The sequence below is a fragment of the Erythrolamprus reginae genome, chromosome 1 (genome assembly GCF_031021105.1).
Source record: "Erythrolamprus reginae isolate rEryReg1 chromosome 1, rEryReg1.hap1, whole genome shotgun sequence".
Classification (NCBI taxonomy): Eukaryota; Metazoa; Chordata; class Lepidosauria; order Squamata; family Dipsadidae; genus Erythrolamprus; species Erythrolamprus reginae.
In genome coordinates, this window is record NC_091950.1 from 43,239,566 (window position 1) to 43,264,780 (window position 25,215).

At 42.5% G+C, this 25,215-nt stretch overlaps 1 protein-coding gene across 4 annotated transcripts in view; it reads left to right on the forward strand.

The window, feature by feature from the left end:
• Window positions 1–25,215, forward strand: part of SYNE2 (spectrin repeat containing nuclear envelope protein 2) — a 319,436-nt gene that overhangs the window by 129,092 nt on the left and 165,129 nt on the right. For all 4 annotated transcript variants that reach the window (XM_070750996.1, XM_070751014.1, XM_070751005.1 and 1 more), the window contains 7 exons: window positions 7,887–8,152; window positions 9,310–11,428; window positions 15,109–15,431; window positions 19,360–19,504; window positions 19,928–20,146; window positions 21,465–21,730; window positions 22,873–23,041. In XM_070750996.1, coding sequence (XP_070607097.1) covers window positions 7,887–8,152; window positions 9,310–11,428; window positions 15,109–15,431; window positions 19,360–19,504; window positions 19,928–20,146; window positions 21,465–21,730; window positions 22,873–23,041 — 3,507 coding nt within the window. The remainder of the gene's footprint in view (window positions 1–7,886; window positions 8,153–9,309; window positions 11,429–15,108; window positions 15,432–19,359; window positions 19,505–19,927; window positions 20,147–21,464; window positions 21,731–22,872; window positions 23,042–25,215) is intronic.

A 25,215-nucleotide genomic window follows, 5' to 3' on the forward strand; every position in this document is an offset into this window, starting at 1 on the left:
ATTTCCCTTGATTTGTCCTCACTTTCTTACCTATGAGCTTTAGGGAGTGCCCCCTTGTCCTAGTATAGTGTGATAAGAGAAATATTTTTTCTCTATCCACCTTTTCTATCCCATGCATGATTTTATACACTTCGATCAAGTCACCCCTTAAACACCGTCTTTCAAGGCTGAAGAGACCAAGGCGTTGTAACCTGGTATCATAAGGAAGGTGCTCCATTTCCTTTATCATTCTTGTTGCACCTTTTTTGCACCTTTTCCAGTTCCATTATATCCTTCTTGAGGTGCGGTGTCCAGAACTGTACACAGTACTCCAAGTGTGGTCTCAACATCAATTTGTACAGAGGCAATACAATGCTTGCTGACCTATTTTCGATTCCCTTCCTAATCATGCCAAGCATGGAATTTGCTTTTTTTACTGCTGCTGCGCACTGGGTTGGCACCTTCATTGAGCTGTCCACCAAAACTCCAAGATCCCTTTCTTGGGTTGTCTTGGAAAGTTTTGTCCCCATCAGTTGGTAGGTATAATTCGGGTTCTTTGTCCTGATGTGCATAACTTCGCACTTGTTTAGATTAAAATGCATTTGCCACTTCTCCGTACTGAAGGAGCGGGTCCAGCAGTCACATGGGTTGCTCATGTCCAATCCGGTGGAACTGAGCCTAGTATTAAAAAAGCTTGCCGGATCCGCCCCTTCCCCAGAATTCGCTCAGTTCGCATATCCTGCGGTTGTATTGTGATAGCTCGTTCAACATTCTAACACCTTCCCTTCGATCCTTTTCTTCAAAAGTAGTAAGATTTGTTTTATCATTATTATTTACTTGCACTAGTAGCGCCAGCCGTTTGCGGCTCGGCTTTTTTCCTTTGGAGAAGTTGCGGTTTCGTTTTCCCCCGGCGGTTTTGCCGGTTACGATTCCTGCGGCCGCTTGTGGATTCTTCTAATCCTTTGGCCTGGAGGTCCTGGTGCAAGTATTAATCTATTGAATTATTGATTATTTATTGTATACAAATATTTAAGGGCTTAAGAAATACCTCCTGCGGAGTGAGACGCCCTCTAGTCTCCTGGACTTAGTCGATCGCTTCCCCTTTAAGAGATTTTTACGGAGCGATTTTTTCGGCGCGACGGCCTTCGCGCCCTTTTTAAATCTAGGCCTCTCGTGTTGGCCTCCTGCCAGCCGCGTAGGCCTCAGTCCACCGCGTGGATCCCGGAGCGGGCCTTGGGGGTCCCAGGCTAAATTCTCCACCGGCTAAGCCTCCAACCAGAGTGCCTTGGTTTACTTAATTACAAAGTTTAGGGAGGCTGGCCCCGCTGGATTTGGGGGCACGAACTCTGGGTTTGCCCAGATTGTCCTCAAGTTTCAGCAGCTTCGAGGCCTCGAAGCAGGATCCATTCCTCTTGGGAAGTCCTTGAAATTCTTCTCCTTATTATTCAGTTATTGGCTCAGCCTTGTCTTCTGTTAATTGTCAGACTATGGCTACTTTTCCCAAGAGAGGCACAACTAAAGGTCCCAGAGAGGCCAGGCCTACAGGCGATGAGATTACTAGTATCCCCCAGGCCTCTTCCTCCTCTTCTCCAGGGGCCCGCCCCTCGACCAAGGTCACCAGGGCCGAGAAGAGAAGGGACCTAGCCCTACAAAAAATCCATGACAAATCAGCAAAACGTTTGAAAGTGCAGGCCCAAGTAATCAGTAGTCAAGACCCCCCAGAGGCTTCTAGTCTGCCTCCTTCTGGGGTCCCTGTGTTATCTCTGGATGAGCCAAACCTAGACAGACCCCAACCTAACCTATGGGGCATAGGTCCAGAGGAACCAGATATTATTGAAGATTCCCCCCAGCCAGGATCCTCCCAGGCCTTTAGGGATTCTTCTGCCATTTCTGCTGATATTTCCAGTTTACCTCCTGAGTTCCAGTCTATTTTTGCTGTGTTGTCCAAAGCCATTGATGCCAAACTCTCCACCATCAATGAGCTTCCCTTACCTCTTCCTCCTCCTCGTCCCTCCCGCCCCTTGGGTTCTTCCCCAGCGGTCAGAGCTCCTATTCAGGATGATTCAGATTCCTCCCAGGATGAATATGAGGATATAGAGGATGATGAGGATCCCTTTCAGGGCTTATCAGATGATGAAGAATCCCAAATAAAGGTTCCTCCTCCAATTACTATCTTTCCTTCTCAATTATTCAAATCTCTCCTCCTCAAAGCTAGAATTTCTACGGGATTAGCGGCCCAGGAGAAACAAGCCTCCACTTCCACTGATCCCCCGGAGGAGAATTTACCTTACTTCACAGAGGAACAGGAGGATAACGAGGTAATTCCTATGCCTAAATTGTTTAAAGATGCTTTACTCAAACAGTGGGAATTTCCAGCCTCTGGCCTTAACCCCTCCACCAAGGACAGAAAGTTGTACAAACTTTCCTCTTCCTATGAAGAGCTTCTATCTTTTCCCAAACCGGATGAACCTGTCAAGATTCTTCACTCGGCAGCGGCTGTGCCAGGCGAGGCGGAGGAAGTCCTCCGCCCAGAGGACAAGCGCATTGAGCAAATGCTCAAAAGAGGATTCACCGCTGATTCCTGGGCCATTAAAAGTTCTGCAGCGGCTTCCTTTTTCTCCAGAGCCATGCTGCTGTGGCTTCGCCAACTTCAACAGCATATCCCTCCCGATGACTTGAGAGGTCAACAAGACTTCAACAAGGTCTTTGCAGCTGCCCAGTACGTGGCTGATGCCACCTTGCAATCTACTAGATTTTCTGCTAAGTCTATTGCAGCTTCTACAACGGCAAGAAGACTCCTATGGATTCGTCCTTGGCAAGCGGGAGTTCGCCAAAAGTGGCAGTTATCCCAGGGTCCCTTAAAGCGCGACCTTCTCTTCGGTGATCTTCTGGATCCACTCCTCACGGAAACCACGGACAAGAAGAAAGTTTTGGGTCCTACCACAAAAAAGGCTACCAAAACGCAGTCCTTTCGTCGCCCAGGGCGCCAGCAAGATCAAGCGGCTTCCTATCAGAGATCTCCAGGTCAGTATTCCCCCCGCTTTCGTTCCCAAGGTAGGAACTCCAGGGGTAGAGGGTTTCGCTTCCAAAGGGGAGCTTCCTCTAACAGGGCTTCAAAAAAACCTAGATGGTAATCTTACCTCTATTCCCATAGGGGGTCGCCTAGCTCATTTCGCCTCTAACTGGCGTCTCACCTCCAAGGACCCTTGGGTCATTGACACTGTTCAAACAGGCCTTCTTTTAGAATTTATTTCTCCTCCCCCAAAACGTTTTATTTCCTGCCCTTCTCCCAGGTCATCCTCAGATTGTAACCGTATGGAGGAGGCCATTTCTCATCTTTTGTCCATCAGAGCCATTCAACCGGTCCCTTCCGGTCAGAAGGGCCTAGGTTTTTACTCCATCCTATTTATGGTTCCAAAGTCCTCCGGAGGTTGGAGAGCTATTTTGGATTTAAAGAAACTAAACCTATTCATAAAATATAGGAAGTTTAAGATGCACTCCTTGTCTTCTATTTTGGCCGCCATTCACTCGGGAGATTTCATGGTCTCCTTAGACCTCACTGAGGCCTACCTTCACATTCCTATAGCCAAATGCCACAGAAAATTTTTACGTTTTTCCTTTCAAGGCAGGCATTTCCAGTATAGGGCGATGCCATTTGGCCTTTCCTCGGCCCCTCGGGTCTTTACAAAGCTCTTGGGGTCCCTGGCGGCCTATATCCGGGCATCTCCCATCCACATTTTATGTTATCTTGATGATATTTTGATTCATGGGAACTCCCTAGAGAAAGTGAAAACAGACCTTTCTGTCACCATGTCAGTCCTTCAGGACCATGGATTTTCCATCAACTTTGATAAAAGTCACCTCCAACCTTCCACATCCATTTCTCACCTGGGATCCATTATTGATTCAGAATCCTCCCAGGTTTTTCTCTCTCCCGAGAGAAAACTCAGTATAGTGGAGTTAATTTCTAACATTTTATCTAATTCTTCAGTATCCATAGTTACTCTATCTTCCCTTTTGGGGAAGATGGTGTCATGCATAGGCATCATTCCCTGGGCTCGCCTTCATGCTAGGGAACTCCAGTGGCTCCTGTTACCTTTTCAGAGATCGGGGCACAGCAACTCAAATCGACGCATTGTCATCCCACTGAGTGTTCGCAGATCCTTCAAGTGGTGGAAGTCTCCGGCCATGGACAGAGGATCCCCGTTCAGGTGCCCGGATCAATTTGTCATCACCACAGATGCCAGTCTATCGGGATGGGGCGCCCACGCCCAGGGGATGATAGCCCAGGGCACGTGGTCCCCGGAGGAAGCTTCCAGGCCAATCAATTGGCTAGAGTTAAGAGCCGTTTCCCTGGCTCTGAAGCATTTCTCTCCTCGCATTCCCAACCGACACGTTCTCATTCTCACCGACAACATTGCCACAAAAAGCCATATCTGCAGACAGGGGGGCACGAGATCCAAGGCTCTCATGAGGGAGGCCCTCAAGTTGGGCCTTTGGGCGGAAAAACATCTCCAGTCGCTCCTAGCCGATCACATCTCGGGGAGTCTCAACGTCCAGGCGGATTGGCTATCCCGAGCAACGATAGACCCAGGAGAGTGGAACCTTCATCAAGACCTGTTCCATCAGATCACCCTCAGATTCGGCCTACCAATCCTGGATCTCTTCGCGACCAATGCGAACGCCCAACTCCCTCGCTTCTATTCCAGATTTCCATCCCCGGGAGCGGAAGCAATCAATGCCCTCCGGAGTCCATGGCCTCCAGGCCTACTCTACGCATTTCCTCCAATTCCAATCCTCCCGGACGTGATTCACAAGGTCCTCACCGAGAGGGCCCGAGTAATCTTAATCGCCCCTCATTGGCCCCGCCGGCCCTGGTTCGCGGATCTCCAACAGCTGTCCGTCCAGGACCCTTGGCGACTCCCCGTTTCGGGGGATATGCTGCGGCAGGGGGCCTCTTTCCATCCAGACCCGGAGTGGTTCCACCTCACCGCCTGGCTGTTATCAGGAGAGATTTAGAACTGCGTGGTCATGACCCCGATTCAGTGGAGGTCATTTTAAGGGCCAGAAGGGGTTCGACCAATCGAATCTACGACCACACGTGGTCCAAGTTTCACCAGTGGTGTCTACAGGAAGGTCTCTCCCCTCTGTGCATCCCCATACACAGAATTATTTCCTTCCTTATGCAAGGCTTCCATAAAGGACTTTCCACCAGCACCCTCCGGCGTCATCTGGCAGCCATCTCATCTGTCCTAGGGGGTCCCCGCAGACAGCCTCTCCGATCCTTCCCTGAAGTTCAGGAATTCCTCAGAGGCATAGCCAATCTCAGACCTTCCAAGGTCCACAGGTATCCATCCTGGGATTTGCCACGGGTTCTCCATTCCCTCACGCAGGCACCATACGAACCCCTAAAATCGGCGTCCCTCAGGTACCTATCCTTTAAGGTAGCATTCCTGGTAGCTATTACCTCTGCCCGACGCATTTCGGAGCTGGCTGCCCTCTCAATCAGGCAGGACCTTTGTCAATTCCATCAGGACAAGGTAGTCTTGCGACTGGACCCCACCTTCTTACCCAAGGTCAGTTCCATGTTCCACAGATCTCAGGATATTGTCCTACCTTCCTTCTGCCTCCAACGAGACCATCCTTTGGCAATTAGATGGCACACCCTGGATCTCACCAGAGCGCTGAGAATCTATATCCAACGCACAGGACCCTTTCGGAGGTCAGAAGCACTTTTTGTAGCCTATCATCCCAGAGTCATGGGGGCCAAAGTGTCTTCAACAGTAATAGGCCGTTGGATCAGAGGGACTATATCTAAGGCCTATGAGTCGGCCTCCCTCTCAGCTCCAAGGAACATCACAGCGCATTCCACCAGGAGCGCAGCCACCTCGGCCGCTTGGGCGACTCAAGCCCCGTTGGAGGAGGTCTGCAAAGCAGCCACTTGGGCCTCGCCAAATTCCTTCATCAGGCACTACAAGATTGATTCTTACGCTTCAGCGGACGCTGCCTTCGGCAGAAGGGTACTCCAATCCGTTATCTCACACGATAGCAAGCTAATCCCACCCTAGGGACCATCTATTGGGTATGTCCCATGTGACTGCTGGACCCGCTCCTTCAGTACGGAGAATAGGCGTTGATTGCTTACCTGAACGCCTCTTCTCGTACGGTGAGCGGGTACAGCAGTCACTTCCCGCCCTTGTATGTGTCTCCTTTACCTTTCTATACCTTTCTTCCTCTAACAATGAGAGTTGAACACTACAGAGCTTCACAACTGAGCCTAGTCTATGGATTCGCGAATTCTGGGGAAGGGGCGGATCCGGCAAGCTTTTTTAATACTAGGCTCAGTTCCACCGGATTGGACATGAGCAACCCATGTGACTGCTGTACCCGCTCACCGTACGAGAAGAGGCGTTCAGGTAAGCAATCAACGCCTATTTGTTGCTCACTCACTCAATTTCAAGAGCTCCTTCTGGAGCTCCCGACAATCAGTTTCACTTTTCACTACCCGGAACAATTTAGTGTTGTCAGCAAACTTTGCTACCTCACTATTTACTTCTACATCCAGATCATTAATGAATAAATTAAAAAGTAAAGGTCCCAAAACTGAACCTTGGGGTACACCACTTCTTACTTCTTTCCATCCAGAGAATTGTCCATTTAATGCCACCCTTTGCTTCCTACAATTTAGCCAGTTATCAGATTTTGCTTCCTGTTCATGCACATAAGCAAAAGGTCACTGGGACGCAAGCGCATGCATGCCAGTGACCCGAAGCTGTGCGCGCATCACACTGGTAGCAGAAATAAGTATCAACCCTCGCCTACCTACAATGTGATCTGTTCTCCACACAAATCCTAAAAGTAGATAAAGAGAATGCAGTTAAATAAATGAATTGAAAACCTGCACTTGTCCTTTACATTTGAGAAAAATGATTCAGAGCTACATATTTATCTGTGGTAGGAGAAATGGGATGTATGGGGGGGTGTCATTTCCTCTTACTTTTAAGAAGGCGTAGAAAATATCATGGTCAATATGGCGGAAACTGTCATAATGACCTGCAGTTTCCTCCCTATTGTCCACGACATTTTGCATTTTGGCCAGGTCTGGCTTTACTTTATCAGATTCACTGGCCTTCGTGCCCTAAATGTGGACTTTTGGGGAATGCATAGTAAATAGGTATTTCATCTGATTTACAAAGACATAACATTATCTACAATAGACCTCTCTCCTTTTCTAAGAGGTCTGTAAGGGCCGTGAATAAGCGCACCTTTGTGCCTACCATTCCTGTCCTAATGTCTTTTTATCTTTTCTATCTCTACTTTATACTTATGTTAAACATACTACAATACAGTACAGTGTTCCCTCGATTTTCGCGGGTTTGAACTTCGCGAATAGCCTATACTACGGTTTTTCAAAAAAAATATTAATTAAAAAATACTTCACAGTTTTTTTCCTATACTATGGTTTTTCCCGCCCGATAATATCATATGTCATCGTCAAACTAATAATTTTTGCAAATAAATAACAAAAAAAATAATTATTGTTAATAAATAATTATGTTTATAAATATCAGGATCACTAAGTGTCTTATTCAATGGTGAGTACTACTAATAATGGTGAGTAAATGGTTGTTAAGGGAATGGGAAATGGTAATTTAGGGGTTTAAAGTGTTAAGGGATGGCTTGTGATACTGTCCATAGCCAAAAATGGTGTATTTACTTCCGCATCTCTACTTCGCGGAAATTCGACTTTCGCGGGCGGTCTCAGAACGCATCCCCCGCAAAAATCAAGGGAACACTGTACTATATTTGTATGACAAATAAATAAATAAAATAAAAAAAAAGTGAAAACAATCCCTTTAAAACAAGCAAGACAAAACCCACCTACCCACTCTGATTATCTGTCATAGGATTTATGTGTGCAGCTAGAAGAGAAGAAAGCTCAAGCTTTGTCAGTGTGGCTGGAACACTCAACGGCGGCAGAAGAAAGTCAGCCAAGCCACCAGGGCACCCACAGTGTAACTTCTTCCAGTTGGGATGGACTCCTGCAAGAATTAATGGTTGCTAAAGAGGCCAAGCAGAATCAGTTTAATTTAGTAAATCGCTACCGTGAATGTCTTGCTACTGTTCAGTCTTCAATGAAACATTTATTAGCAGAGAAAGAAAACATATATACGTAAGTTCCTGGACCAAGTTTCTACATCCGTTGGATCTGATATAATTCACTTAATTTATTTTTAATGTCTACACCATAGAGGGGAACCTTTCATTTTATTTCATTCATTCATTCATTCATGTAATTTGTTACATTCCCAAAAGCTTGGGATAGACATAGAATAATATGATTTATATACAACGCTAAGCCATAAATATTTGAACTTTCCTATTGTGGCTTAGTAAATCAACAAAGGATAGGAATGAATAAGCATTGTGATTGCAAAAACTATTGTTATGATATTATTTATATATAATATTCCTTTGAATGATTCTGATTATATTTAAATGTTAATATAGAAACATAGAAGTCTGACGGCAGAAAAAGACCTCATGGTCCATCTAGTCTGCCCTTATACTATTTTCTGTATTTTATCTTAGGATGGATATATGTTTATCCCAGGCATGTTTAAATTCAGTTACTGTGGATTTATCTACCACATCTGCTGGAAGTTTGTTCCAAGGATCTACTACTCTTTCAGTAAAATAATATTTTCTCATGTTGCTTTTGATCTTTCCCCCAACTAACTTCAGATTGTGTCCCCTTGTTCTTGTGTTCACTTTCCTATTAAAAACACTTCCCTCCTGGACCTTATTTAACCCTTTAATATATTTAAATGTTTCGATCATGTCCCCCCTTTTCCTTCTGTCCTCCAGACTATACAGATTGAGTTCATTAAGTCTTTCCTGATACGTTTTATGCTTAAGACCTTCCACCATTCTTGTAGCCCGTCTTTGGACCCGTTCAATTTTGTCAATATCTTTTTGTAGGTGAGGTCTCCAGAACTGAACACAGTATTCCAAATGTGGTCTCACCAGCATTCTATATAGTGGGATCATAATCTCCCTCTTCCTGCTTGTTATACCTCTAGCTATGCAGCCAAGCATCCTACTTGCTTTCCCTACCGCCTGACTGCACTGTTCACCCATTTTGAAACTGTCAGAAATCAGTATATATATTCATTATTAATAATTACATCCAATGTGTTGCAGATATTCAATGTAATTTAATATATATAAAACAAACAGGGTTCTATATACCTTATTAGTGAATGAATGTTGAGTAAATTGACTTTACAAAAGAAATTAAAGATAGCTATGCCTGTTTTTCTATTGCAGAAGGGGACCTGTGGAAGACACAGTTCTTCTAGGGAATTTGAACAAATTGTTGGCTTCTCTACAAAAAGAAAATAGTATTTTAGACAAGCTGAGAACTGAACAAGAAAATCTATCTAGGCATCTATCCGCTCTTGACAGAGAATTGGTACAAAGTCAGGTGGATCAAGCAGAGCAGTGGTGGAAACAAATGGGGGACTCTCTTCAAAAGAAACAGTTCTGTGTTGCAGCAGAAGTGGATGAGTTTAAGCTTTTCATGGATAAAGCACAGGAGCTCCAAAGATGTTTGAAACAGCAACATGATTTGCAAACAGGCCTGAGTACTCCTGGTACAGAAGAGCATCCATGCCCTATCTCAATTCCTTTAGAACTGCGCATCCTTAAGCGAAATGTTTCTTTGTTAAAAAGAAATGCAGAAGTACAGATGAAAAGAATGTGGAGCAACCCAGGAAAAATAGCTTTAGAGAGTACAATAAACCATCTTCAGAGCCAGGTAGAAGAATTGGAACAAATGACTCCTAAAGACAATGTCCAAATAACTGACATTCCTCCCCAGACATATGAAATAAGAAAAGAGATAGAAGATGCCATTTTGGGGAACAAAATTTTACTGCACCATCTTGATGAGAGGGCAGCACTCTTTCCAGATGATCTCCTCTCACAAATTAAATGTTGTAAGGCTGTAATCAGTGATGCTAAAGAAAAAGAGCCAACTTTTATAAGGCTAGCAGATGAAGCCCAGCATGTTGCTTCTCACATGCCATCAAAGGAGGATTCTGCACTTAGCATCCTTTCACATGAGTTGCAAACTGGTTACCAATTCCTTATTTTGAAATCATCTCAGAAGTTACAGCAGCTGGAATCTCAGCTTGGAAAAAGAGAGAAACTTTTTGCAAATATAGAGACATTTGAAGCACAACTTCAGAAGATCATGGCAGCATCTAGCTTAGATATTGATAAAACAAATATAAAGTCTGAGTTTGACCACATGCAGAATCTTTTACAAAAGACTCCCAAGAAGATCCAGGAGATGGAAGCCCTTGTAGATGCAAGCTGCAACGATTCATCTGAAGGATTAAATGCTTTTGAGCAACAGTTTTTAAATGATTGTTTGAGAAGTCTGAGAAGCAGAGGAAAGAGGGTCCATAGGGTAATTCAAATTAAGGGTCGTTTAGTACAACACAAAATGGGTGCCTATAAAAAATTCTCAGAAGAGATAAGGGTCTTACAGCAGGATCTTAGCAATATTCATTTTGATGAGCTGGAACTGAGTCCAGAGGAACTACTGTCTAAGAATCAAGTGATAAAAGATAAACTGAATATGTTTAAAGAGAGAACTTTAGCCATCCAGTCACGTTTATCATACCTGGACCAATACCAGGAGATTTGGAAATGGCTGGATCCAAAATGGGATACATCACCACTTGATGAACTGAAAAATCAGTTCTGCAAAGCAAAGGAGAACTTTGAAAAGAGAGGTAAAAGTCTGAAGAATTTATTTGCAGAATATGACAAGCATCAAATAGTCATAAGTGAGATTGAGGCTGTAGTATCTAGTATTCAGAAAGAATTTGGTGATTTAAAAGATCTTACCAGTTCTACTCCTGAAGCCAGTCTGATATCAGGAAAAAAATTGATGTGGAGAATTGAGCATGCCAAATATATAACTCAAGAAGCATTCAAGCTATTCAAGAAAAACAAGTCATTTAGTGCCTCTCTCAAAAAGGCCAACACGAAGCAAATAAAGTCCTTAGATGCAAAAATAAATGGACTGGAGCAAATGACCTGTTCTATGATAGGCGCTCATCAAGAAATATGCAAGTACAAACAAGGTTTTCAGAGTAAGTTGGGCCACAGTTTAAGGACTTTAAAGCAAATTCAGTCTGAGCTCCAACAGCCTATCCTACTTGACTTGAAAATTCAAATGATTCCCTATGAAATGATGTATTGCAAAGTGCTTAAAGGTGCTATAAAGACAGAAATTCAGGCTGCTGAAGATATAATAACTAAAGAGAAATCATCTACAAAACAAACATGTCTCCATTCTGAGAGCTTAGATAAAGAAATAGAAGAATTCCAAAATCTGAAAATACAACTGAATGCAGACTTTGCTAAACATACAGTAAGTAGTCCTGGCAGTTTTGTTTCTTTGTAAACAACTTTACAAACTCTGGTTGCTTTCATATAAGGATTGATTATGAAATACCATGGTTTTTTCATCTATATTTTACATAATATTGATGTAACAGATTATACTCCTAGACCTTAAATTCTTTGTCTGTCTCTGTCTCTCTGTCCCCTCCCTCTCTCCCTTGATAGATTAATAATGTCACAATTGCACTTCCATCTTAACTTATACTGAAAGAAATTGAAATTTTGTAAAAGACTGGTAATACTTATTTAGTTTTATTTATTTATTTTGTCCAATACACAATGAAGGTTCTAGAGGATATACTCGTAGTAAAATATATCAGAGAAAGAATAGAAGAGATATAGGAATAAAAAAATAGGAATAAAGATATAGGATCTAGAAATAAGATATAGGAATAAAATATATCAATGAAAGAATAGAGAAAGGATAGAGGAATAGAAGAAAAGATAGAGGAGATATAGGAGAGACAATAGGACAGGGGATGGAAGGCACACTAGTGCACTTATGCACGCCCCTTACTGACCTCTTAGGAATCTGGTGAGGTCAACTGTAGGTAGTCTAAGAGTAAAATGTTGGGGGTATAAGTAGAAGGGTAAATGTAATTAAATGTCCAAGGTCCTTGTAATTCTCTGAACATGGTTGTTTTCTTAGAGATGTTTCATAACCCAACTAGATAACATCTTCAATGCTGTACACAATGTGTGCAGTACAATAAAATGTCCACTATTAAAAGCTTATATTTTTGACAGTACTGTACTTGCATTTTTGACAATGATTGTAATGACTAACATGATACTTCTCAACGCATTTATTTATTTATTTATTTATTTATTTATTTATTTATTTATTTATTTATTTATTTATTTATTTATTTATTTATTTATTTATTTATTTGACTTCTATGCTGCCCAATCCCAATGGGACTCAGTGTGACTTATAGCAATATAAAAAACACAGTACATAATAAAAAGAAGTCAGATATTATTATTATTATTATTATTATTATTATTATTATTAATAATAATAATTAGATTTGTATGCCACCCCTCTCCGAAGACTCAGAGTGGCTCACAACAGCAAAGCACAGTACAAATACAATGATTAAAATGGTTAAACCCTTAATATAAAAACAGTCATACATCCCAGACAAACCATACATAAAACCGAATGGCCAGGGGGAATCAATTTCCCCATGCCTGGCAGCAGAGGTGGGTTTTTAGGAGTTTGCGAAAGGCAAGGGGGGGCAGTCCTGATCTCGGGGGAGTTGATTCCAGAGGGTCGGGGCATGCCACAGGGAAGGCTCTTCCCCTGGGTTCCGCCAAACAACATTGTTTCGTCAACGGGACCCGGAGAAGGCCAACTCTGTGAGACCTAATCGGTTGCTGTGATTCATGCAGAAAACGGTCCCAGAGATATTCTGGTTCGGTGCCATGAAGGGCTTTATAGGTCATAACCAACACTTTGAATTGTGACCAGAAACTGATCGGCAACCAATGCAGACTGCAGAGTGTTGATGTGACATGGGCATATCTGGGAAAGCCCATGATTGCTCTCGCAGCTGCATTCTGCACTATCTGGAGTTTCCGAACACTCTTCAAAGGTAGCCCCATCTAGAGAGCATTAGAGTAGTCAAACTTTGAGGTGATGAGGGGAGTGACTGTGAGCAGTGAGTCCCGGTCCAGGTAGGGCCGCAACTGGTGCACCAGTCGAACCTGGGCAAATGCCCCCGTCGCCACAGCCGAAAGATGGTTCTCTAATGTTAGCTGTGGATCGAGGAGGATGCCCAAGTTGTGGACCCTCTCTGAGGGGGTCAGTAATTCCCCCCCCCCAGGGTAATGGACGGACAGATGGAATTGTCCTTGGGAGGCAAAACCCACAGCCACTCCGTCTTGTCTGGGTTGAGTTTGAGTCTATTGACACCCATCCAGACCCTAACAGCCTCCAGGAATCGGCACATCACTTCCACTGCTTCATTGAGTAGACATGGGGTGGAGATGTACAACTGGGTATCATCAGCATATTGATGATGTCTCACCCCATGCCCCTGGATGATTTCGCCCAGCGATATTAAACATTAAACAATAAAAACCCCATATAAAACCCACAAAGCAAGCAGTCCGGTCAACACACATGCATACCACTAATACACAATTCAGCTGTGACATAAGAAGAGTAACAAAATATTCAGATCTGTAACTATTAATGGCTTTATAGATTATGGATTTATAGAAGTTAAGTTGATAGCTGTTGTGGACAAGTTCATTTATCATTTGGCCCTTGACTTTGGAATGTCCTTCTCACAGCCAGTCTCCAAAGTTTGTGGTGACACATGAACATTTTTTATTTAGAATGTATGATGGCTTTGAATAAATAAAAACTTTGATATCTGGTTTTATAAATAATAATAATTCAACTTGTCTTCTATATGATTGATGTTTTCTGATAATTTTCTCCTGCCCAAATTTGTCAGCCTTCCATCACTCAAATAATTATCTGCATTTGTTAAATGCCAATTTAAAGTGGCAAAAAATTAAAGTGGGTTAAAAACATTGTAAAATAATATGGATGCTAATTAAAATATTTACAAACTAAATATAAATTTAAGGATAATCATGCAATTATCAAAACAAACAACAGATACAGCTGAACCTTTCTTTCAAGATTGTTTTAACTTTGGAAAAATTGTTAAAAACAAGCAAGGCATCAGTTAAAACAGGGATGTTAAAGTCACGGACCAGATGCATCAGGCACTGGCCATGCCCACCCACATTTTAGTGAAGGGGAAAAAAGTGATGACTACGTGTCATCATAAGTTTGACACCCCTTGTTGTGATTCAGCCTGATGCTCCTCAGGGATCGGCTGGAGCTCTGCCGGATCCATGCCCAGAGGAGGAGGACAGTGACCAGGAGGGGGAGGACCAGGCAGATGGGGGAGAGGAACATCAGGAAGAGGAGGAGGGAGAGCAGCCTGAGACCCCCTCGGGGGGGCCTCTCCCCAGCTAGTAGCCTGGATTCATTGGATGAAGACGCACAGGCTATAATAGACATGAGGTAGAGACGTGCAGCTCAAAGAAGGGGCCAATTAGAAAGATATTTCCATCCCTGAATTGGCAACAGCTGGGTTTGGGTGTGGTTCTCCTCAGCAGGGTTGAAAAGGCAGGCCTGCCCTTACAGTCTTGTGGAGAGTTATCAACGGGGAGTCCTGTGACCTTGCTTCGATTCTTGGCGTCTCTGATCTTGGCTTGTGGCCTAGAAGGCTGAAAGACTTGGGGGAGGCGTGGGTTTTATTATCTCCAGTGTTGTTTTTGCCAGCAAGAATCCTGTTTTATTGCCTGGCCTTCGTGAAACCTCTGTGAAGCTTCATCGTGTTCCTGTCTGTAAGAACAGTTTTTGTTACCTGTGTTTGCTTTCCAGTATATAAACTGCCTTTGCTTTTTACCAGTGTGTCTGGCTACTCTTTTTGGTTGGTGTTGGCGTCTGGGGGGACCCAGACAGAACACCCCTGAGTTGTCCACCAGCTAACAGACACAGAGGTTAGATCAGGGCTGCAATGTTATGCCTTGGAACTGTAATTCAAGAAAACATTTGGAAGAAGAAAATTATTTTTCAGCTTATGTAATAATGTTGCTGTTAACTATTTATTTGTGCAGGAAGCTTTAGATGAAGCTTTTAAAATGGTGAAGCTTTACAACAAAGCTGTTGAAAAGTCCGCAGATCTCCTCAGTCAGTGTGAAGCCTTTCTTTCTACTCCACTGCTTGATTTACCTAAACTAGAAGAATCTCATGTTGACTTTGCCAAGAAACAAGAAGAATCTGAGTCTGCAAAGGCTGAAGTGGAGGCATTAACCTGTACTCTGAAAAAGTCAATTAAATCAAAAGCCAAACTGCAGGTGGAAAAAGTACTTGATGATCTAGCTGCTAGGAATTTGGCAATAAAAGAGCAGAGCCAAAAGAGAAATTCTTACATACAGAGGTAAGATGTACATTTTCATCATTTCAGGAATATTGAGATATTCCTTCCCCCCCCCAAGGCATATACAAGTTATGCATGGTATGTTTGTGTGTATGCTTTGTTTTTTAACAAGGGTTTTTTAAATGATTTTTAATTGTTAGATTTGTAATATATTGTTTCTATTATTGTTGTTAGCCGCCCCGAGTCTGTGGAGAAGGGCGGCATACAAATCTAATAAATAATAATAATATACAAAACTGCCCTATCTGAATCAGAGCACTGATCCATATAGCTTATATTGTTGATGACTATTAGCGTGAATGATGAGAACAATTAGTCTAGGGCAGTGATGGCGAACCTTTTTTTCTTCAGGTGCGGAAAGAGCATGTGCCTGCACTATCATGCATGCACAAGTGCCCACACCCATAATCCAGTGCCTGGGGAGGGCGAAAACAGTTTCCTCCACCCCCCGGATGCCCTCTGGAGTCCAGAAATGGCCTGTTTCCCAACTTCAAGTGGGCCCAGTAGGCTCGTGTTTCGCCCATCCCAGGCTCCTAAGGCTCCCCTGGAGCCGAAGGAAGCTAAAAATACCCTCCTTCACCCCCCGAAGGCTCTCTGGAAGCCAAAAACGCCCTCCCAGAGCTGGCCAGCACACACATGCACCTTGGAGCTGAGCTAGAGTGATGGCTTGCATGCCAGCAGATATGGCTCCGCATGCCACCTGTGGCATCCGTGCCATAGGTTCGCCATCACTGGTCTAAGATTTACCGTCCTTACTTGGACATGCTAGAAATCAAACTTTACCATGTTCTGAATAGAAGATGTGTGTAGGTCCTTTGAGCTACAACCCTTTCCCCAATTTGCCTTATTTATGTCACAGCCTTCTTTTCCACTGAAATACTGAACGTGTCTTACATTGAAAACACTGATATGCAGTATAACACTGCTCATTCTCAGTGTACAATTTCTACATAGCAGTATCATCTTCCTGCCATTGCTCCTTTCATTGCCTCCTATTTTTAAGTGCTTTCTTCCCTTTCACCCAGAAAATGATTGCCCCTTTGGTAGCTGTTTTCTGGACATCATCTCCTTATAAGTTTTTTTGGATTAGGATGTTCAGGTGAGCCAAGTAGAAAAGCTGCTCGGAACACTATGTGCTTTAGCCTGAAGTGATGCATTGTAAGCGACAACACCTTTCATTCATGAATAATGTATACTTTTGATTTTAAAATATAGATTGAGTCTTTAATATTATTGAAAACTTTGAGAGCTGCAACAAAGTGCTATAACAGTGATGGTGAACCTATCTGACGCGTGCCACAGGTGTCAGCTCCAGCTGCAGCATGTATTTTCTATTTTGTTTTCGGCTGTTTTCACTCTCTCAGAACTGTCTGTTGGGCTGTTTTCCATTGTCGCCAGGCTTCAGGTGGCTTTCCTGAACATTGGGGATGGTGAAAAAAGGCCCAACCGGATGTCCAGAGGCTTCAATGAGGCCTGTGCGCATGCTTGGGGTGAGACAGCACAGAGGGGTTTTTGTCCATGTGCAAGGGCAGCATGGGGGTTGTGTGCATGTGTGGGGGACTGCATTGCATTATGGGTGTGGACACACACATGCATGCTATTGTGTGTGTGTGCACCCTTTTGGCACCCAAGCCAAAAATGGTTTACCATCACTGTGCTATAACATATAGTGTTCCTTAGTAAAATTCCAGATAGCCAATCAGCCAATATAGTAATACCTCATCTTACGAACTTAATTGGTTCCAGAGGTAGGTTCGTAAGGCGAAAAGTTCGTAAGACGAAAAATTGTTTCCCATAGGAAACAATGTAAAAGCGATTAATGCGTGCAAAGGGGGGGGGAAATCTCAAAATGGCACTCTGCTGGGCGCCGCTGCCCGGCTGTCACCCTTTAAAACAGCCGGGGGGCTTCTTGGCGTTCTCCCGAACCCGAACCCGAACTTTTCAGATTCGGGAGGCGGCTGAGAAGCACTGCCGCCCGGCTGTCACCTTCTGAAACAGCCGGGGGGCTTCTCGGCGTTCTCCCAGGAAGGACATCTTCGTGACATCAAAGCTCCGCCCATGGAATTCCCTATTGGGATTCCCCACTTCCTTTCCGGCCTCCAGATCGGCCGAAAACGCCGCCACCGATTGTAAAAACGGCACTCCGCTGGGCGCCGCCGCCCAGCTGTAACCTTCTGAAACAGCCGGGCGCTTCTCGGCTGCCTCCGGAACTGGAACCTGAACTTCCGGGTTGGGCATTCGGGAGAACGCCGAGAAGCCCCTCAGCTGTTTCATAAGGTGACAGCTGGGCGGCGGTGCTTCACGGTGGCCTCCCGAACCTGAACCTGAAAATTCGGGTTCGGGAGAATGCCGAGAAGCCCCCCAGCTGTTTTAAAAGGTGACAGCCAGGTGGCAGCGCCCAGCGGAGCGCCACTTTGTGATCAGGGGTGGGTTCATAAGCCGAAAAAAGCTCGTAAGAAGAGGCAAAAATTTTCCGAACCCTGGGTTCGTATCACGAGGGGTTCGTATCACGAGGTACCACTGTAGTTCTTTTGTTAGAGCATTGAAGACATGTTACTCCAAAAAGGGGGAAGAGTGTACATAATTTTTATTACATTATATATTTTTAGTTTATATTTAGATTTGGATTTAATTGGATTTGTATGCCGCCCCTATCTGAGGACTCGGGGCGGCTCACAGCATATACAAAAAACAGAAAACAGTAATAAACAATCCAATTAATAATACATTAAAACAATCCTTAAAATTCTAATTTTAAAAATTATCATTACAATTCATTTGACAATCATACTAAAAACATTCATTGGTCAGGGGGGAAGATCTAAAAATCCCAGGCCTGGCGGCAAAGATGAGTTTTTAAACTCTTTCGGAAGGCGAGGAGGTGGGGGCAGTGTGAATGTCCGGGGGGAGCTGATTCCAGAGGGCCGGGGGCCCCACAGAGAAGGATCTTCCCCTACGTCCTGCTAGCCGGCATTGTTTGGTCGACGGGACCCTAAGGAGACCAACTCTGTGGGACCTCACCAGTCACTGGGATTCGTGTAGCAGAAAGTGGTATTGGAGGTAGTCTGGTCCTATGCCTATGTTTCCGGTCACAATTCAAAGAGTTGATTATGGCCTATAAAGCCCTTCATGGCACCGGACCAGATTATCTCAGGGGCCGCCTTCTGCTGCAAGAATCCCAGCGACCAGTTAGGTCCCATAGAATGGGCCTTCTCCGGGTCCCGTCAACTAAACAATGTCACTTGGCGGGACCCAGGGGAAGAGCCTTCTCTGTGGCGGCCCCGGCCCTCTGGAACCAACTCCGCCCAGGGATTAGAATTGCCCCCACCCTCCTTGCCTTTTGTAAGCTGCTTAAAACCCACCAGGCATGGGGGAACTGAGACACTCTTTCCCCCTAGGCATTTACAATTTTATGCATGGTATGCCTGTATGTATGTTTGGTTTTATAATAAGGGTTTTTAACTGTTTTAGTATTGGATTATTATTATATGCTGTTTTATTACTGTTGTTAGCCGCCCCGAGTCTGCGGAGACGAGCGGCATACAAATCAAATAAATGAATGAATGAATGAATGAATGAATGAATGAATAAATGAATAAATAAATGTAGTGAGCAGTAAGATGAGATAAAACTAAGAAATCATGACTGGGCTATTAGCTTCAGAGCAAAAAGGAATTCATAGCTGTTCACAGTTTTACTATGTTGTTCACCTGCTCATGATTCATTAAAACCCACCAGCCTAAAATAGTGGGTCTGGAAATTCTTGGGCATTCTTCTATAAAGTACTGTGTAAAATGATTGGCAAGATCTGTCAATTTTTCTCCTTTATTCTAGTTTTATTTCTACCGGTAGTTAAATACTGACAGTGCATAATTCTATTATTTGGATCGATTTAAATATTTTTATTTAAATACTCTTGCATCTCTAGGTATGTGGAAAAATATCACAGTTTCAAAAACTCCAAAGAGAGGATATGTGTTGAGCTTAACAATGCAGAAAAAGTGCTTTGGAAGTGTTTATACTATATTCCGGTATCTTACAAAGATTCTTTAGAGCATTCAGAACAAAACAAGGTGAGAATGTCATCGTCGTCATCACCATCATCATCTCCATAATTTAATATTTTATGTTTTTTTATAGCTTTATGTCTTCAGAAACATGTTTACAATAGAGAAATCAATGCACTTCACACAGGCTGCAACAATTACAGTAATTTTTATTCCAAATAGTTATTAATTTTAGTCTTCAAAGGTTAGCTGACATTATGGTTAAAATGTGAGTAATGGATGCAAGTCTGTATTAAACCTGAAACAGATAATTGCAAAGAAACAGACTTTTTGGTGACTTCTTCCTTGCTGTGAAGTGTACAATTTTAGACACAGATTTACTACTTATTGGCTTGATTGTCGCAATTTGTTTTTGTACTCTGCCTTTTTTCCAGACTGAATGATTGAAACTCACTGTTTATACTTTACTCTTTATGCTCTCTTTTATAGATACTGTTGTCCCAATTACTTTCCACCAAAGAGGAGCTAATGAAGTTGAGGCGAGACGCGCAGTGTCTAAGCTTGATGTGCAAAGAAAATGATAGAGTGTTGATTGGGTCCATTGTATCAATGCTGTGGCTGAAGGGTCTCTGTTTGTTCAATATCGCAAAAGAAGGAGAAGGCAAATGGGAAGAACAGAACCAAGAATGGAAATCTGTCAGTGAAGAAGTGAGTAATAGGGATACACCTGACTGATGGTTTCAAGCTCAGTTGTATGTGGACTTGTTTATCTTAAGTACAGGCAGGTTTAAAAAGATAACATTGTCCTGTTTGTCACCTAAAAATTTGGTGGGACCCAGGGGAAGAGCCTTCTCTGTGGTGGCCCCGACCCTCTGGAACCAGCTCCCCCCGGAGATTAGAACTGCCCCGACCCTCCTCGCCTTTCGTAAACTCCTTAAAACCCACCTCTGCCGTCAGGCATGGGGGAATTGAAACATCTCCCCCGGGCCTATACGGTTTATATATGGTATGTTTGTATGTATGTCTGCTTTTAATAGTGGGGTTTTTAGTGTTTCTTTAAATTATTATATTTGTTATATATTGTTTATTATTGCTGTGAGCCGCCCTGAGTCTACGGAGAGGGGCGGCATACAAATCTAATAAATAAATAAATAAATAAAAATGAATAAAGGGCAGAAGGGTAGTAGTACAGATAATCCTCACTTAACAACATACTTGGGGCTGAAAACCTCATCACTAAGCCTTCTAGTTGCTGTCGTTAAATAAATATTGTGCAGTTGCAGCACTCTGCAGTCATGTAATTGCCATTTGCAACCTCTTGTTGGCTTCCCCATTGACTTTGCTTGCTGGACTTATTTATTTATCTATCTACCTACCTATCTACCTACCTACCTACCTACCTACTTACTTACACTTACTTACTTACACTTACTTACTTACTTACTTACTTACTTACTTACTTATTTGATATTTTTTTTAATGCTGCCCTTCTCCTTAGACTCAGGGCGGCTTACAACATGTTAGCAATAGCACTTTTTAGCAGAGCCAGCATATTGCCCCCACAATCTGGGTCCTCATTTTACCCACCTCAGAAGGATGGAAGGCTGAGTCAACCTTGAGCCGGTGATGAGATTTGAACCGTTGACCTACAGATTTACACTCAAGCTTTAGTGGCTTGCAGTACTGCACTCTACCTGCTGCGCCAACTCAGCTTGGTGGTGAAAATCACAGATGGGGATCACATGACCGCAAGATGCTACAATTATTATAATGAGAGTTGGTTGCAAGGACCCAAATCACAATTCACATGACAGCTTCTTATTTTCGGGGAAAACAGGGTATATTTCTTACATAAAATGAATACATTGATAAGAGCAATACTGAAAATATTTATGGAAAAATAAGTATTAAGAGGAATTTATTTCCAGATAAGTGTGAATGGAAGTGCAACTTCAATCTACTTAGATGCCTTTTCTATGTATTTCTCCCCACCCATCAATATTTCTCTTTTTTTCTTCCTCTGTAGTTGGAACGAGAAACAATTATTCTAGACAGTCTTCAAGAAGAGCTGCCTGAGAGCCTCCAAGACAAACAGCAAGCAACCAAAGAAGAACTAGAAGAATTTCTGGAATCCGCAAGCAATTATATAGAAAATATGGATACTGAGAAATTGTTGTTACGCTTAATACTTTGCCGATTAAGGAACATTCTGAGTGTCCCTGGGAGTTTGTCTGGAAAGGAAAGCCTTCCTATTATCTGTGAAATTCAAAACATGCAGCAACGAACAGAAGAGTAAGTATAAAACAAACTGTTGCTGAGTGAAGTCATACAACATTTTGTACAAAGTTTTAATCTGATTTCAAAATGCATTCTGATGGTTTTATTTTACTAACTTGAAGTTTGAGCTCCAGGTTATCTGGCATGGGGTCTCCAAACTTGGCAACTTTAAGATTTGTGGACTTCAATTCCCAGAATTCTCCAGCCAACATACCTGGCTGGAGAATTCTGGGAGTTGAAGTCCATCAGTCTTAAAGTTGCCAGGTTTGAAGACCTTTGATCTGGCAAATGTGGACAAAATCCAGACAAAGAGTGGTATTTGTAAACAAAACAAAACAAAACAAAACAAAACAAAACAAGGATTTACTTCTTCACCTAAGCCTTCCCAAGATCAGTGCTGGAGGAATATTTTAACATCTGTTTACACCCAAGTTAAAAATGCATTTGTTTTCTTAACTATTGTATTGTTATTTCATTTGATGCTAGTACCAATAACTTCTAAACCTCATCATTTTGTTTTGCATTTCACATTGATTTTTTTTTTTTTGCCTATTCTATTCATATTAATGAAAGGGAATTGATACAAGTCTTAGAGTTGCTGTGATTTCTGGCCCCTTATTTGGACATAACAAGTCATTCATTCACTTATTAACTCATTCATTAATTTGTACATCTCTCTTTTTTTAATATTTTTTATTTACAAGACTATATACAAAAGACATAACAACATATAAACATCAATAGACAATATACAATAACAACGGAAAATACATTTAAAAGGTTGTGCAGATGAACAGCAGATCTAAGATAATAAGTTGTGCTATGAATATTCTCAATATCTCGATATAGTATAGTTAAATAATTACATTGTATATAAATAAGAGAATTTGTACATCTTTTGATTCCCAACAACTCTGGGCTGTAACACAGTAAAAATAATAATAATAATAATAATAATAATAATAATAATAATAATAATAATAATAAAAGCAAAGGGAAAAACTAGGAAGCCTGGAAACATACAAAAACCTAAAACGGGCTACAACCTTCCAAGCTGAAAAACTGGGGAAAAAACCAGTTCTTCAAGGACCTCTGAAACACCAGAACCTGCAACCTTCTTCTACTTCTTAATAGTATTTCTAATGAAATTTATTCAGGCTCTGTCAAAAGGCTCAAACGGAAAAAGACGCTGTGCAGTCTGAGATGGAATACCGAACCAAGTACAGTGAAGAACTGAAAGCTATGAAGACTTTATTTCAGGGCATCATATCCCAACTCTGTGACATAGATTTGGAAAACCCTCATGAAAAGGCCTTGAAACTTGAGGTAGGTAAGAAGCTGCTTCTTTAGATAGTAGACTAATAGGCTTTAGATAAATAAAATACTTGGTATCCAAATCTTGAGTTGCAAAGTGGTGTATAGAATAGAATACATTTGTCAAGAATCATGAGGTTCTGCCTCCCAGGGACAATTCCATCTGTCCGTGCATAACCCTGGTGGGGGGGGGAATTATTGACCCCCTCGGAGAGGGTCCGCAACTTGGCCGTCCTCCTCGGTCCACAGCTCAGATTAGAGAACCATCTTTCAGCTGTGGCGAGGAGGACGTTTGCCCAGGTTCGCCTGGTGCACCAGTTGCGGCCCTATCTGGACCGGGACTCACTGCTCAGTCATGCATGCCCTCATCACCTCGAGGTTCGACTACTGTAATGCTCATTGCTCTCTACATGGGGCTACCTTTGAAAAGTGTTCGGAAATGCAGCTGTGTTCGTGCAGAATGCAGCTGCGAGAGCAATCATGGGCTTCCCCAGGTATGCCCATGTTACACCAAAACTCCGCAGTCTGCATTGGTTGCCGATCAGTTTCTGGTCACAATTCAAAGTGTTGGTTATGACCTATAAAGCCCTTCATGGCATCGGACCAGAATATCTCCGGGACCGCCTTCTGCCACACAAATCCCAGCGACCAGTTAGGTCCCACAGAGTTGGCCTTCTCCGGGTCCCGTTGACTAAACAATGTCGTTTGGTGGGACCCAGGGGAAGAGCCTTCTCTGTGGCGGCACCAACCCTCTGGAACCAGCTCCCACCGGAAATTAGAACTGCCTCCACCCTCCTTGCCTTTCGTAAACTTCTTAAAACCCACCTCTGCCATCAGGCATGGGGGGACTGAGACATCTCCCCAGGCCTATACAGTTTATACGTGGTATGTTTGTGTGTATGTTTGCTTTTAATAATGGGGTTTTAGTGTTTTTAAATTATTAGATCTGTTTTTACATTGTCTTTATTATTGCTGTGAGCTGCCCCGAGTCTACGGAGAGGGGCGGCATGCAAATCTAATAAATAAATTAAAAAAACAACACTTAATGATTGTCATAGGGTATAAATAAGCAATCAGCAAACAATCAATATTAATATAAATTGTAAGGATACAAGCAACTAGTTACAATCATACAGTCAAAATTGGAAGGAGATAGGTGATAGGAAAGATGAGGACTAATAGTAATAGTAATAGTAATGCAGCAGTGAATAGTTTTGACAGTGGTGAGGGAATTATTTATTTAGCAGAGTGATGGCATTCAGGGGGGAAACTGTTCTTGTGTTTAGTTGTCTTGGTGTGCAGTATTCTATAGCATCATTTTGAGGTTAGGAGTTGAAAAAAGGTTAGGAGTTGAAACAATTTATGTCCAGGATGCGAGGGACAAAAATGTTTTGTATCATTGATCTCTGGTCCTTCCAATACTAAGTCATAATTAGTAGAATTGCATTGTCCTTTTTTCCTTCTACATTTAACTGCTTAACAAACATAGTACCCAGATCCTGTCATCCATACACATATTACCAGAAAAGAAATCCTGTAGAGTTTCTTTTCCATTGCATTTGGAAAGCTTTCATGTATGGCTTATTTGGATGACCAAGTAAGCCATACGTGAAAGAGCATTGAAAAGGCTATATAAAGAGTCACCGAATGCTAGCTTTGGAACAGATATTTGAAGGTAGTGCAATCCAAAACTTTGCATAGTGAATCATAAATGAATCTTTCCTGCTGGCTATCCAGCCAATGAGACAATACTATGCTGCTCAAAAAAATAAAGGGAACACATCCTAGATCTGAATGAATGAAATGTTCTTATTGAATACTTTGTTCTGTACAAAGTTGAATGTGCACAACAGCATCTGAAATTGATTGTCAATCAGTGTTGCTTCCTAAGTGGACAGTTTGATTTCACAGAAGTTTGATTTACTTGGAGTTATACTGTGTTGTTTAAGAGTTCCCTTAATTTTTTTGTGCAGTGTACATATTAACTGTACACAAAGCTCCATGATCTAATAATATACAGTACTTCTCTCAACTGTACAACTCTGCTTTGCATTGTGAACCCAGGAAGAACTCTGCTGACTTTCTTGCTATAAGCACAACATACCGCAACATACTGTGATGCTTACCTGTTTAAATAATTCACCATCTAAGTGATGTTTCACAAGCAAAAGGGTAGGCTTTATCTG